A 16,302-nucleotide genomic window follows, 5' to 3' on the forward strand; every position below is an offset into this window, starting at 1 on the left:
CCGACCAGGGCCGCCGGCCCGGTCGGCGTCAGCCAGAGCTCCGATCGCTGCGGCAGCTCCGACCGCCGACCGGCGACCCAGCGCCGACCGCCGACGGTCGGTAATCATTAGCCATTGCCGCTGTCTCGCACAGCAATGGCTAACGACGCGCGCACCAGGTCCGCATGATATCGCCCATGACGGCAATGACAAAAAGTAACAAAAAATCAGTACATTAGCTGCGGCATTCGCCAGCTATCGGCGGTGAATAAGGGGACTCGGGCATGCCGTATACTTACGTATCAAAAATCCGTCTGCGCAGACATGGAACATTCGGTGAATCGGTTACCGGGGCATCAGCAGCATCAACACTGCACAACAAACTCCAGCTACAGAACAGCATCGACACTGCACAACAAACTCCAGCTACAGTCCCAAACACAAGCCTTCCTCGGTACCCATTACCCAAACTAAAAATCATTAGGCCACCGAACAAAAAATCACACACAGCACAACACAGAGCATCCAGCAAAGCACCCCTCACGATGCACACCAGTCAACACCACTCCGCCATACCTACCAGCGGCAGTCGGCAGTCGGCACCCCCGCACGCCCCGACGGCCGGGGAGGGGTCCCGCACTCCTTCCCAGCCCTCCCGGTCACCTCCCCGGACAGCTGCTAGAGGCCACCCCGCCGACCTGACCCGCCGCGGCGCGGCCCGACAGCCGTCAGGAGCACCCCGCCCCGACCCGACCCGACCTGACCGGAGCCGACCTGACCTGACCCGACCTGCCCCGACCTGACCTGACCTGAGCGGAACCGACCCAGTCCGGTCAGACGGTCCGAGCCCTACACAATGCGAGCTCGGTCTAGTTCGATCCACAATGCAGGGTGATGTGTGTGAAAATGGAGCGTCTTGAGGTCTCAGTCCTAATGGAACAGCCTACCTCAATGTGGACGCGATGAATTTGAACGACTGAAACGTCCCCACGGGAGCCTGCGCTATTCCGATGAGACGCACACAGACGTACTAGGAAGCCCAGTGTAGCGTCACACACAGACGTAGGAAGCCCAGTATAGCGCTTCCGACATCCCGGCTACCAGCCCAGTGCAGCGCGTCTCACATCCCGTCTAGCAGCCTAGTGCAGCGCGTCTGTCATCCCGTTCCAGTACAGGGTGCGGAAAAAGTTCTGTCATATCTCCGCATTTCCACAAACAAATGCAACCTGCGCAGCTATATTTAATAAAACCACCAAACACTGGTTTGCCACATCTTACCACATGCTTTCACTCCCCCTCACTCAATATAACCCCCCTCAGCGGTGATGACCTTCTCCACACAGGGGTGAAAAGACTGGCATGTCTTGAAGATGTAGGCGGGGTCCATCGCCTCCCACGTCTTCACGATGTGCGCCTTGAGAGCCTCCACATTAGGATGGGACACTCCCTGGACCTCCTCCTGCAATACGCTCCAGATGCCGTAGTCGAGGGAGTTCAGGTCGGGTGACTGAGGAGGTCACATCTCCCTGCGTCAGAAATGGGCCTCCCCGAGCTCTTCCGTCAGCTTCTGCCGGGTGGAACTTGCAGTGTGCGCGGGCGCTCCGTCCTGCTGGAGCACAAAATTGCCGAGTGGATAGGTCTTCAGGATCCATGGGATGACGTCATTGCTCAGGAGACGTTCGTACACCACCCTCTTCACCTTCTCATTGGCGTCAATTAAGAGCATCGGGCACTTCTTGCCGTCCGAACCCACCACGCCGAGCGCCATCACTTTCTGTGGATGTTTATTCACCGGATTGAATCGAACCATCGGATCGACAGTCTCCCCCTTGGTCTCCCCTGCTCGTATTTTGGCTTTAATGCGCATGACTGTTCGCCAGGTGACTCCACATTTTGCCGTAACCTGCTTATCGGTCATGCCCGATTTGGCCGCCGCGCGCAGGCACCCAGCGACGAGGCGTCGTTTAGCCTGCCTTTTCATGACTGACCGTGAACAGCTGGTAGTTTCTGCCCTCCGGCCAGGTGGCTAGGTCACCGAAGGTCACGCCTGCGGCTATTCGCTGCCCAGAACTCAACCGCAGCGCTCGTAGGCGAGATTAGCATGCATATGACAGAACTTTTTCCGCACCCTGTATAGCGCGTATGACAGAGAGCCCAGGGCAGTCTGACCCCTTCCCCAACAAAGTTCGTCTGACGGCCCAATTCTGTTCGTCTGACAGATCAGTTCTGTTCGCTGACAGCCTTGTTCTATCCACCGACAGTCCAAGCCCTATTCGCTGACGGCCCAGCTCTGGCCCAGCTTTTGCTGACAGCCCAGCTCCGTTTAGCTCTGTTCGTCTGACAGACCTGCTCTGTTCGCTGACAGGCAGCTCTGTTGGCAGTGACAGCCCAGCTCGGTGTGGCTCGGTTCTCTGACGGCCGGCGCTGTCGGGAAAGCCGCGGCGGCGGCCCGGCTGTTCCGCCCCGGTGCGCCGGTCACCTCACAGGCGTGTCCAGCACACACACCAGATGGAACCCCGGCAGGGGAGAGAGGAGCGGCGGTCACCTCACAGGCGTGTCCACTTCCAGTGCATACCAGATGGTACCCCGGCGGGGGAGAGAGGAGCGGCGGACAGCTCACAGGCGTGTTTAGCACACACATCAGATGGTACCCCGGCAGGGGAGAGAGGAGCGGCGGTCACCTGACCGGCGTGTCCAGCACACACACCAGATGGTACCCCGGCAGGGGAGAGAGGAGCGGCAGAGGGAGAGAGGGAGGGCGGAGAGAGCCGCCATTTGTCAGTGGACGGGAGACGCCGTCAGCAGGCGCGCCCACCGCTCACCGCCACCGCCACCGCCCACCGACACCGCCCCGCTCAGCCACCCACAGACCCACCGGCCACCGCCACAGATCCCTCCCCCATCACCAGGGAGTCGGCCGGCGTCCAAGGGCCGGTGGTTCTGTCATCCGCAGACGCGCCGGGCACAGAGGGCGCCGGCAGAGCAGGCCGCCGGGCAGCGGCGCCGGCCGGTAACCTCTCCCAAGTTCGGAGCCGCGGCTGGAGCGGCGCGGGCCGCAGCTGGGCCAAGGATGGCGGCTGATGATCGGGAGTACGGCCCGCTACTGAGGCGTGTCATACCGTCCTCCCCCGCCCGCTCCCACCCACCCTGGCGCGCCGCAGCGCCCTGCCGGCCGGATCCGCCGCCGGCCGGTCCCGCCGCGAAATGACGCCGCCCACACGCACAGCGTGGCACGCGACAGTGACAGCCAAAACAGGCCGGCACGCGGCGAACAGCCGCCGGCGCGGGCTGCCACTAACGAGGGGAGGGGCTCACGCAGCCCCGGGTCACGGCAAGGACAGGTCGCGGACGGCGAGGTCAGACTTAGAGGGTGGCGAGGTCAGACCCAGAGGGTGGGAGGTCAGACTCAGAGGTCAGACCCAGAGGGTGGCACGGTGACACGGACCCGAGGCTACCGCCGCTACTAATTGCCGCCTGGTGTTTTAGTTGATGCGCCTCCCTGCCGCCGTTATGGGCCTCATATACCATTTGTCGGCCCCCGAGGACGTAATCCATTCGAATGGCGCCACGAGGCACACCGCATCGGGAAAGACCTAATCAAATTATGCACCCGTATCTAGTTATCATAGCATTTATAGGCAGCTTTACCGCTGACGCGCGGCTCTCCCAATGAGGATTACAATAGAGCGATAAATGAATCGCACATCATTAACAACGAGGCAGGTGCGGCTGCTCGAAGAAGGAAAAGAGCACAAGACGGCGAGAGGGGGAGAGAGAAAGCGTCTGAGACATGGGAAAAGGGAATGAAATACGAGACCGAGATGGACACAAAGAAGATAATACCGAGCGGGAGATGGATCTCCACAACTGAACGATGACCCGACGTCCGTCGACAGTGGCAGATCAGCCACGGCGAGTCTCAGGGTCGGAGCACCGGTCAGGTCACTTCAGAGGTCAGTCCAAAGGGCAGTCCGGAGGTCAGTCTAGAGGTCAGTCCAGAGACCATTTCAGAGGTCAGAGGTCAGTTCAGACATCAGAGGCCAGCTCAAAGGTTAGTCGGGAGGCCAGCCCACGGGTCAGTTCAAAGGTCAGGAGTCAGAGGTCATAGGGAATCCAGAAGTCAGACCAGACATAGGTGGAGAATTGTGACCAGCTGGGGGTGCTCGGGCGCAGCAAATCCGCCGCCGCCTAGCGGTGACCTTGACCCGCGCCGCCCGGCCGCGGCTCCAAAGCCAAGCCGGCGTGGCCGGCGTGGAATTGGGAGAGCTCGAGCACCCCCAGTCCAGCACAATTCTCCACCCGTGAGACCAGAGGTCAGATCAGAAGTCAGTCTAGAGGTCAGCCTAGAGGTCAGCCTAGAGGTCAGTTCAGAGGTCAGTTCAGAGGTCAGTTCAGAGGTCAGTTCAGAGGTCAGTCCCGAGGTCGGCGGTCAGACCGGGTCGGCGGCCACAGGTGACGGCCGCCGGTACCGCCACCTGCCCCGTCTCTGGAGCCGGGTCTCTGGGACGGACGGACGGACGGACGGACGGACGGTATAGGACGGTAACCGGGTCACCTAGTGGCCGGTGACTGGGTCAACGTTCACCTGCAGCGGCCGTGCCACCGATCAGACGGGTCGCCGACTGAGCACCGACACCGTCCGCATCCTGCCTCCCCGGGCGGCGGGCACCGATTCAGTCCGCCTGCCTCCCCGGGCGCCGCCCCGCGCCGCCGGCAGCTCGGTGTACTCGGTATCACCACGGCAGCGGAACGTCACGGCCGCCCAGCGTCACGGCCCGGCAGTGCGCCGTCACGCCGAGCCAGCGTCACGGCCCGGCAGTGCGCCGTGACGGCGGGCCAGCCGGCGGCCGCGCGGCGCGCGCACCCAGACCGGGGCCGGCACCCCTACAGATACATCCACACCGGCTCCATCAGCAGGGTGCAGCGAGGCAGCGGTGACGGTCAACCAAAGACCGCTATAACTCCGGACATTTTCCGGTCGGACACTGGACAGCTTCCTTACGATGAGAACACTCGACAGTTTCCAGAAGGACGGCAATCTGCCCTTTTATTCCGCTATCGAATTTCCCCGGAGATCATCACTTGACGGCCGAGGTACTCAACCTTGTTATGAACGATACCGCGCCCATTTTCGGTCGGCGTTGAAGGCGCAGAACCCCCAGTCCACATCAATGTGAATATATTGTTAATACCTTCCGTGAACGCATATACCTATTGAACGATAGAAACACCCAACAACAATAAAGTAATGGGTGAGGTTTAACCCTCGCCCCGTTGGGGGGGGGGGGGCATTTTGGCCCCCCCCCCCTGTGGTTTTTCCTGAATAGCAAGAAAACGGCGGCGCGCAGCGCCGCCAAATTTTCAGTACCTTTCCGGGCATCAATTTAACACCTTCACACCAAATTTCAAGTCTTAGGTCACCTTAGGTCAGGAGTTATTGAGGTGAAACTGAGGTCATGTTCGAGCAAAAATGAGCAAAAAACATGCAATCTTGAAACGCTCACCAAATCTACAGTTATCAAGCAATTTCAAAGTTCTTTATATGGTCTAATAGACAAAAAGCGGCGCTACAAAACTGCTATCTCGGATTTTCAAAATTTTGGGTTTTTGACCCAAAAAATTCAAAAAATGGATTTTTTTTTAGAAAAACTAAAAAAAAAAAATCCAAAATTTTCCGAATTTCGAAAAAACGGAATTTATGTGATAGCCCCTGCGCTCTTCTATATACATACCAAATTTCAGATCGATATCTCGTTTTTTGGCCAAGTTATAGCGAAAAAAACTGTTCAAAAATGATGACGTCAAATTTTTGAACTCAATTTTTAGCGCTTCTAGACCTCGTACGGCAAAACAAAGACCACCATTGAACTCCCCGTGACGAGCTGCATCGATTCGATACCCATTTTATGCAAAAATATCAACTTTGAAATTTGACCTGACCTTGACCTGACCTTGACCTGACCTTGACCTGACCTTGACCTGACTTTGACCAAAACGTGACCTAAGCTGGCCCCAAAGGCTGCCTGACCCACATAATCGCATTTGTCATGTAAAATGGACCATAAAACATGTATCACACGACACTTTCATATTGTGACCCCCCCGTGACCTGACCTCAGTGACCTGACCTGGTATCAGTGACCTCAACTAGCAAAATATGTGTTTTGAAGAACATTTCTCCATCGATGATTTTCAATGAAATGCATTTTACTCGATTTTACAACGCATTTCTTGAAATGCCTGTAAACGGTGAAAATTGGACCTTTGACCTGACCTGTGACGTCATCGGTTTGACCTAGGTCAATAAAATTGGGTCACAAGGTAGTTCCCTGATAGGGCTATCCAACACCGTTTGCCGCTTGTCGCTACGTTGCGTGGTTCTCGAGATCTTAGGGGGGGGGGGCAAAATGCCCCCCCCCCCAACGGGGCGCGTTGCTCGGCAGAGCCCAACGGGGCGCGGGTTAAGAGAGTTCGGTTACTAATTGTAACCAACGCTTCACCCGAAACGCGTGTGCGTTCTAACTGAAGCAGAGGTGGAGTCACCCCAGCAGGCAGCACCCATGAGCCACCTATGCCACCCAAACAGCCGCCCCCAAATCAAATAACCTAACGAACGGCGGCCGGTGCGGGCCGACACATCACCGGAACTAATCGCAACCCTCGTTACCGCCACACCGCCGTAAAGAGCCGGCGAAAGCGGCCCACTGAATGCTCCGGCAAACAATACGACCGGCCGGCCGGGGGTCCGGAACTATCGATGGGAACTATTTGGGCGCCTGGCCGCGCGGTGAGACCTTCTCCGTCGCCCACCGCTCCCCGCTCTGACTCCCCTCCTCTCTCTCTCCCCGGCAGAGCATGCTGTTCCGGTCGCGACTGCGGCGCGGTATCAGTCTGGAGGTGATCTTTGAGGAGGAGTGTCTGCGGCCGGGCCGGCCCGGTGCAGAGCTCGCCGGGTCGCCCGAGCGGCCGGCCTGCCGCGCGCCCAGCCTCACCACGCTCACCGAACTCGAGTGAGTACCGCGCCCGGTCAGCCGAGCCGGCCGGTGACCCTGGGACCAGTCGTCAATCGGCCACCCACATCTCTGGCCGTCACCGCCCTAATGTGGCACGGATCCATAAGCCGCCGCCCGTAGCCGACCGCGGGTCCGTGAGACGGCTCGGCGGCTCTCAGAGGGTCCGTGAGACGGCTCGGCGCCAGAGATTCACGGTGTCCGTGGTATCAGAGGGTCCCTGGGAGCCGTTCCAGGGACTGGCGGCGTCCCGTCTCCGGCAGCCGGCGTCGGCTGCCCGCCAGGTGTCTGTGTGGGCGGTGTGTCCGACTGCCGTCTGTCAGTATGTCAGTATGTGTGACGGCACCACCTGTGGACTCCGTAGAGTCAGCCTGACGGCCCGTCCCGCCCGGCAGTGACTAACGGCCCGCTGCTCTGCTCCTACCGAGCTGACGCAGTTCCGTCCGCTTCGCGCCCTGTGACGAGGAGTGGGGCTCTGTGTACCGAGACTGACCCTCTCCCCCCTCTACCCGCAGTGACGGGAAGTGCAGCTCCTCCCGCAGTGACTGACCCCCCCTCTGCCCGCAGTGACTGACGACTCCCTCTGCCCGCAGTGACGGGGAGTGCAGCTCGGCCGGCGGCTCGGAGGAGGACGAGTTTCACTGCGGCGCCGGCGGTATCTCGCGCCGGCAGATCCTCGGTCTGGCGCACCTGGGCGGTGGCGGTAGCGGTGCCGAGCCGCCGGCCGCCGCGGACGGCGCCGAGGCCACACGGCGCTGGGTGGCCGCGCACGCGGCGCGCCGACGGCCACGCACCGTGGGCGCCCTGCGCGCGCGCCACCGCGGCACTGACATCCTCGGCCAGTACCGGCTGGCCGACCTGCTCGTCAACGACAACATCATCATCGTGGACACGTCGCCGCCGCCGCCGCCGGTGGAGGCCGGCGCCGGCGGCCAGTCCCAGGACGGCGCAGACAGAGCGGACGGAGCGCCGCCAGAGGCCGGCGGCGAGCTGCCGCCGCCGCAGACGGTTCGCCGCGTGGCCGACCGGTTCGAGCGGCTGGCGCGCGCAGAGCCCGACGGCTACCTGCTGTGGCGCGATACAGCGCGCCTCTCCGGCATCCGCGCCAACCCGAGCAGCAAGATCCTGCGCTCGGACACGGCCGGCCACAGTGTGCTGCACGAGCAGCTGCACGAGCTGTTCCGGGCGCGCCGTGCCGCCGCCGCCGCCGCCGCCGGGGACGCCGGGGACGCCGCCGGGGACTCCGGGGCGGAGGTGGGCAGTGACGGCGCAGAGCCGGCGCGGCCCGACTCCGACTCCGGCTCCGAGTGCGGCTCCGGCTGCGGCTCCGGCTCCGGCTCGGACTCGGCGCTGTCGGCAGCCGACGGCGGCGTGCGGCCCATCTCGGCCGAGGCGCTGGCCGCCATCCGGCGCTGCGGCGTCTCCGTGACGTACCACGGACCGCGCGGCGGCCGCGCGCCCTCCCGGCTGGCGCACCTGGTGGCCGAGGCGCGCCGGCAGCCCGCCTTCGTGGCCGTTGCCGGGCCGCGCGTGGTCGGCGCGCAGCCCAAGCACGGCGCGCACACGCTGCCGCTGCGGCGGACCGCGCGCCCGGCGGTGACCGGCTCCGGACCGGGCGGCCCGGCGCTGCCGGCCGCCGCCGCCACCGCCGCGCAGACGGGCAGTCTGCGGGCGCGCCGGCCGCCGTCCGAGCTCAGTCCCGACTGGCGCCAGACGGGACGCTGCTACGTGTTCGACTTCAGCCAGCGGAGCGGCCACCAGCCGCCGCCAGTGCAGCTGAGACCGCGGACCGACCAGAGCTGAGACCGCGGCCGGCCAGAGCTGAGACCGCGGCCCGACCAGAGCTGGGACCGCGGCCCGACCAGAGCTGAGACCGTGGCCGGCCAGAGCTGAGACCGCGGCCCCACCAGAGCTGAGACCGCGGCCCGACCAGAGCTGAGACCGCGGCCCGACCAGAGCTGAGACCGCGGCCCGACCAGAGCTGAGACCGCGGCCGAGACCGCGGCCCGACCAGAGCTGGGACCGCGGCCCGACCAGAGCTGAGACCGCGGACCGACCAGAGCTGGGACCGCGGCCCGACCAGAGCTGAGACCGCGGCCGCCAGTGCAGCTGAGACCGCGGCCCGACCAGAGCTGAGACCGCGGCCGGCCAGAGCTGAGACCGCGGCCGGCCAGAGCTGAGACCGCGGCCCCACCAGAGCTGAGACCGCGGCCCGACCAGAGCTGGGACCGCGGCCCGACCAGAGCTGAGACCGTGGCCGGCCAGAGCTGAGACCGCGGCCCCACCAGAGCTGAGACCGCGGCCCGACCAGAGCTGAGACCGCGGCCCGACCAGAGCTGAGACCGCGGCCGAGACCGCGGCCCGACCAGAGCTGGGACCGCGGCCCGACCAGAGCTGGGACCGCGGCCCGACCAGAGCTGGGACCGCGGCCCGATCAGAGCTGGGACCGCGGCCCGATCAGAGCTGAGCCGACTGTCCGGAGCACAGGACACTGTCCGGAGTAGGGGACCGCGGCCAGGGTCTCTGTCATGAGCATCTGCTGAGGATCCGGCCAGTGTCGCTATAAGGGGCAGAGGACCCGGCCAGGCTCGCAGTCGGCTGAGGCGCGGGACCACGGGGCCGAGAGAGCCGCTGTGGCCCGCATCCGCGCCAGGAGTGCGACAATACGTAAACACAGCCTCTATGAAAACGTCGCCACACCGAACTAACAGTGCACAGTGATAGAAGGTCATATCGCTAGGAGCACGCTAAACATGTATGCGCGCAATCAGCAGGTGCTTCAAGTTCATATGCTCCACTGCTAGTCCTAGTCTAGAGCACCAAAGAAGGCCGGCCGGTCGAGCGCCGGTCGCCGGCGGACATCGCTGACCAGGCAGACCGCGGACCGGCGTAACGCCCGTGACACGGACAGCCGTAACAGCGTAACGCCCGTGACACGGACACCCGTGACAGCGTAACACGGCGTGACCGGCCGCCGCGCCCTGCCGTGATAAACTGGGAGCGCGGAGCAGGGCCCGTCAGTGACGTACTGATGGCGCGGTTACCTGTTGGTGGCGCAGTAACGCGTTGGTGGCGCGGTGATGCACCGTGAGGGGTGACGTGGAATCCGTCACCGTTGTGACGTAGGGAAGGGTGGCGTGAGAAGTATGTCCGCCCATGGCTGTTGACATGCACCGAACAGTGAAGAGTCACTGGGTTGGGCTTGCAATGTCCTAGATTAAGATAACACATTGTAAGCAATGCATGTGTGCGTGTGTTTCTAGTTCGATGTGTCCAATATGTGACAAACAAGCTGTAACGTCTCTAAATTAGAAGGGCGATAATCTCGCGTGGCGTGCTTCGTTTCCAAACAATAAAGGATATTGTTTCTTTAAGAAAAAAAAAAACGTTGCGAATGCAGGAGTGATATAAGACACGGTGTCTAACTGTGCATAACGTTCCACCCGACGGACCGAAGCCCGACACGACACGATAGGTGACTCCACGGCGGACCCTGTCCGGCTCCTCCGCCACATGCTCAGAGACCGACTCGGGGTGCCGGCAGCGGGCACTCAGACCCACCGACTCTGAGGGGTGCCGGCAGCGGGCACTCAGACCCACCGAATCTGAGGGGTGCCAGCAGCGGGCACTCAGCGTCACCCACGTCCGGTCGGCGCCGGGGGGCTGCCGGCACTCAGCGCCAACCCCGTCCGTGGACCGTGTCAGCGGACCAGGGACGGACCAAGGACCGTGTGAACAGAGTCACAGACCACAGACCGTGTCGGCGGACCACGGACGGACCACAGACCGTGTCGGCGGCCGCTTGTCTCAAAGGCCGGGCGCCAAAAGGTCCGTCCCCGCCCCTTATCTCAAAGGCCGGGCGCTTAAGGTCTGCCCCCGCCGCTCGTCTCAAGGACCGGGCGCTAAAGGTCTGTTCCTCGCCGCTCGTCTCCAGGGCCGGGCGCCGCGCTGGCGCCGGCCGGGCTCCGTAACGATACAGCTGCCCGGCCCGCCCAGCCGCTCCCGCGCCCGGGCTCCGTTACGATACAGCTGCCCGGCCCGGGGAGCCGCTCCCGCGCCCGGAGCTGGCGCCGGCCGGGCTCCGTTACGATACAGCTGCCCGGCCCGGACAGCCGCTCCCGCCGCCCGGAGCTGGCGTCGGCCGGGCTCCGTTACGATACAGCTGCCCGGCCCGGACAGCCGCTCCCGCCGCCCGGAGCTGGCGTCGGCCGGGTTTCGTTACGATATCGCTGCCCGGCCCGGGGAGCCGCTCCCGTCGCCCGGGCTCCAGTGCGATACAGCTGCCCGGCCCGGGGCGCCGCTCCCGTGCCCGGAGCACATCTCCGTGGGATGGATTCTGGCAGCGCGCCGCGCCCGGGTCGTCCGAACCGGGCCACCAAGTCAGGATTGGTTCAGAGGGTTATACCTGATGATCCAATCACCGCCCACCGGACATCTATATTCGGCTTACGACCGCAATTCGCACCAGACAACTGCTAAAAGTACAGCTCTTGACTTTATGAGAAATGTTTCGGAGTATATCAAAGAAAGCATGCTCAACGACAACCATAACTGCAGTATACCATTCAGTGTTGAGCTCGCAAAATCCCAGTTTGGATACTAATGGAAAGAGATACAGATACAAAAGCCCAGTTTGGATACTAATGGAAAGAGATACAGATACAAAAGCCCAGTTTGGATGCTAATGGAAAGAGATACAGACCGCGGGGCATGTGCCAACAGCCTATCGCAAATCCTGCGGGCCACATGCTATAAAAGGGGAAGGTGAGAAGACACTCGGTCCCCAGTGTATCAGCGTAAAATTGTTGTAAATAATGCACAAGGTGTCAATAACACCAATCCTGATTCACCGATAGACAGTATTGGAAGCCCGACAATACCCCCACCAATAACCCCCTCCGTACGGCGAGCTCTGTTACAGGCAGAGGAGGGTGGGGCCGCGGTCAGAGAGGAGCTGGCACACTGCACGGCCCAGCCACCCGCCTGCCAGAGTCCCACTGAGACGGCTCAGGACCGGCTGACCCACGCCCGAATCGCCGACCCCATCGAATGTTGAACCCGCCCGTACCGCTGTCGGCAGCCCGTCCTCAACACAATCAGCAGTTTTCCCAAATCGCGTCGGCGCTAGTGCAGTGGTCCGTGAGAATCGATGGGCGGCCCGGGCGACCGGCGCGAGCTGAACTGCGGCTCGGCGTCAGTATACAGTGTATGTATAGTGCCGAGTCAGCACACTTCAGAGTCAGTGCAGACACACCGTCAGTACCACACAGTGTCAGTACACAGTCAGTGCAGACACAGTCAGTGCAGACACAGTCAGTGCAGCACGGCGTCAGTGCAGACACATCGTCAGTACACAGTCAGTACGACACACCGTCAGTACAACTACACCGTCAGTACGGCGTCAGTATCACAACGTCAGTACAGCACACCGTCAGTATCACATAGCGTCAGTACACAGTCAGTACAGCACAGCGTCAGTCCGGCATGGCGTCAGTAGAAGTACAGCGTCAGTACAGTACACCGTCAGTACAGTACAGCGTCAGTACAGTACACCGTCAGTACAGTACACCGTCAGTACAGTACACCGTCAGTACAGTACACCGTCAGTACAGTACACCGTCAGTACAGTACACCGTCAGTACAGTACACCGTCAGTACAGTACACCGTCAGTACAGTACAGCGTCAGTACAGTACACCGTCAGTACAGTACAGCGTCAGTACCACACAGCGTCAGTACAACCACACAGTCAGTACGGCGTCAGTATCACAGCGTCAGTACAGTACACAGTCGGTACGACACACCGTCAGTACAGTACAGCGTCAGTACAGTACAGCGTCAGTACAGTCAGTACGACACACCGTCAGTACCATACAGCGTCAGTACAACCACACAGTCAGTACGGCGTCAGTATCACAGCGTCAGTACAGTACACAGTCGGTACGACACACCGTCAGTACAGTACAGCGTCAGTACAGTACAGCGTCAGTACAGTTAGTACGACACACCGTCAGTACCACACAGCGTCAGTGCAACCACACAGTCAGCAGTAGCACCGCCGTCCGTCAAACCTCCGACGGCTACGGTCCGTTTCGCAGCCGAGTCGGGCCGACCCGCTCTATATCTATCTCCTATGCAGGAAACAAATGACACAAACTGAACGAGAATAACTCCTTGACTGAATAATTCCTCTCCCGAATAATTCCTGAGCACTGCCCCGCGCTCAATAAAGGCGAGTGCTGCGAGCTAAGGTAAGGGTTTGGTGCCCATTCCTCTGGAGTGGAGGAATGACTTCCAGCGAATGGAGCAAACGGGCGAATAAACGAGCGAATGCATACATTACTGGGGTAAATATCTGAGCGAACACCATACTGCATGGGTAAATAACGGAGACAATACAGCGCTGGGGTAAATACCCGAGCGGCTCACTGATCAGCCGCCACGTTTTGATGAAATGGCGACTTTGTGAGTGAGAAAACCACTGAATGTGGGCCGGCAAACCACATCAAAGTGCAGACTGCGGAGGTCACAGAGCCAGTGTGCCAGTGTAATAAATGTTGAACAGTGGCCACGGCACTGTGCCTAATTGCCATATTTCTTTTCGAAATCTTAAGTAAAAAGGTGATTGCAGTCGGACAACAGAATACACACGATGCACAGCAATACATGTGCATAGACAAGAGATGCCTCCACATCTAGCCAGTGATCGAAATACATAGAAAGTAAAATTCCCAATATCAGTCGCGTGCGACTCTGGCCCCGACCTGTGACGAGTGCCCGCCGTGACAGCCGTGTGACGGTATGTGACGGTCAGTGTGACGGTATGTGACGGTATGTGACGGCAGTGTGACAGTGACGGCTGGCCGCCGGTGCCTACCTTCGGCCAGTGAGGGCGAGATGGAGCGTTTGACCGGGGTGGTGTCCAGCTGATCGGGCGGCGGGCCCACCGTGGGCTCCGTGGGCAGAGCGCCCGGGCCGCCGGGCTGAGAGCTGAGCAGGCGGACACACTGCAGCGGCGCGGACACCTGAGGACAACAGGGGGAGGGGTCAGCCGGACACACTGCAGGGGGCCGGACACCTGAGGACAACAGGGGGATAGAGGGGTCAGACGGACACACTGCAGCGGCGCGGTCACCTGAGGACAACAGGGGGATAGAGGGGTCAAACGGACACACTGCAGCGGCGCACACGGACTGTGCTGAGACTGGGTGACGGGCCAGCGCAATGTAGCCAGCAAACCGACTCGACAGCTTAAATGCGGGCAGAGATTTACGAGCCATGGCCATTAATTTTCGGTAGCAAAGGCACGCGGCGAATTTGTTGGACAGTACAGAATAGATTGGTCCGGCGCCCATCCAACACACTTGAATTGAGAGTTCAAAATGTACTGACAGTCCGCAGCGGGCCCGACGCGTGCGCCGTGTGCTGTAGCGGCGCCAACCCGCACTAGCAGTTCAAAGTCGCTGCCACAGATGGCAGCACTGGCGCCGCCTGACATGTAGGCTGTGCCGCACTGCTCCAGTGTCCGCGGGTCCGCCGGACGGGGACGGAGCACAACACTGGGGACCGTGGGTTGGTTGGAGATGGTCTTCAGTTCCATCCCCTGGTAGCATTGGACCAGCCGCCCGCCCACCAATTCCGATCTGATAAGGCCGCCGGTCCCGTACACACATCCGGGCCAATAACGGTCTCGATGTGCCAACGGCCGGCGGTCAGCGGCCTCCGGCGGCCACACCACCCTCGGAGGAAAACACACGCCGATAGCGGCTAACGCACAGTCGGACAGCAGAGGAAAACAAACGCCGATAACGGCTAACGCACAGTCGGACAGCAGAGGAAAACAAACGCCGATAGCGGCTAACGCACAGTCGGACAGCAGAGGAAAACAAACGCCGATAACGGCTAACGCACAGTCGGACAGCAGAGGAAAACACACGCCGATAGCGGCTAACGCACAGTCGGACAGCAGAGGAAAACAAACGCCGCTAACGGCTAACGCGCAGTCGGACAGCAGAGGAAAACACCCTCGGGTTACATTCAATCGCTGTTGTTCATTAGACGAAACAAATATTTCGTAGCCCCGGAAGCGGTGTCAACGAAAAAAAAAACGTTGGCAGTGCCGGTACACTACATAAGTCCGCCAGTGCGACATAAACAGGTTAATCTCAAGTTGGCAAAGGGAGAGAGCAGACAACCAACTGGGAATATTGGGCATACTGCCGGGCGGGGGCATACTGCATTCGTAACAGGACTTACTCGCAGCTTACGGAACTGTAGCAGTCAGTAAAGTAACTCGGTGCACACTTACTACCGACACAAGAAGAGCACTTTCAGAGCAGTCCCACAACATGCACGTGACAGAGGGCTGCAGCAGCCACTTGCGACCAGCGTACACTACACAGGACACGGTGCAAGATACAGACACAGGGACACCGGTCACAGGACACCGGACATCAGACAACGGGCACAGGACACCGGTCACAGGGCAACGGAAACGAGACACATACATCGGACAACAGACACAAGACAACGAACATGGGACACCGGATACAGGACACGGAAAGGCAGAGGGGGCGTTACAGGCTGCTGGACGGAGCGAGGAGACGGGACAGATGGTCCGGTGCAGAGGGAGCTGGAACTGAGAGATGGTCTGGCGACAGCGGCGATAAGGCAGCGCCGGCGCCGGCTCGGCGGCCCGTCTCAGCTCTGAGGAGCGGCTCGGCGAGCCGTCGCCGTATTGTCTGAGCCCAGCCGTCACCGCCGTATTGTTGGAGCCCAGCCGTAAAAGGCAGGCGCCACTCGGTGAGATTGGCGGAGGATTTCAGCCGGGCGCCCCTGGGCCACTCGAGTGTCGCCGGGGCCGGGCCGAGGGCGGCACCTCCTCAGTGAGCTCCGGTGTCTGGTGGACAATGAAATTGTCCTGTCGGCGTCGGCGACCGCCCGCCGCTGGCAGTGTCTGGCTGCTCAGCGGCGCCCGCCACCGACAGTGTACAGCTGACCCCACTCGCGGTCCACACACAGTGCCACTGGAACGGGCGACCGGGACCAACACTGTAGTACAGCTGACCCCACCCACAGTCCACACACAGGGCCACTGGAGCGGGCGAGCCGGGGACCACAGTGTAGGAATGGAGCGCACAACGCACACTGGGCTAGTGGGGCTGTGTCGCTGAGCTTTGGGTACAGCGCCCTTCCGGCATTTAGACCTCAAGAGTCGTCGTTGGTCTCCCGTTAGTCGTCGTTTGTCTCCCGTCAGTCGTTGGTCTCCCGCCAGTCGTTTGTCTCCAGTCAGTCGTTGATCTCCCGTCAGTCGT

At 61.1% G+C, this 16,302-nt stretch overlaps 1 protein-coding gene across 1 annotated transcript in view; it reads right to left on the reverse strand.

The window, feature by feature from the left end:
• Positions 1-16,302, reverse strand: part of LOC122372678 (calcium uniporter protein, mitochondrial-like) — a gene marked incomplete at its 3' end in the record, with an annotated part of 65,876 nt that overhangs the window by 30,934 nt on the left and 18,640 nt on the right. The window contains exons 2-4 of the mRNA XM_043350191.1: positions 14,045-14,066; positions 13,866-13,991; positions 279-293 (exon numbers count right to left, since the gene is read on the reverse strand). Of these exons, the coding sequence (XP_043206126.1) occupies positions 279-293; positions 13,866-13,991; positions 14,045-14,066 (163 nt within the window). The remainder of the gene's footprint in view (positions 1-278; positions 294-13,865; positions 13,992-14,044; positions 14,067-16,302) is intronic.

The sequence above is a fragment of the Amphibalanus amphitrite genome, unplaced genomic scaffold, assembly GCF_019059575.1.
Source record: "Amphibalanus amphitrite isolate SeventyFive unplaced genomic scaffold, NRLGWU_Aamphi_draft 001385F_arrow, whole genome shotgun sequence".
NCBI classification, from domain to species: domain Eukaryota; kingdom Metazoa; phylum Arthropoda; class Thecostraca; order Balanomorpha; family Balanidae; genus Amphibalanus; species Amphibalanus amphitrite.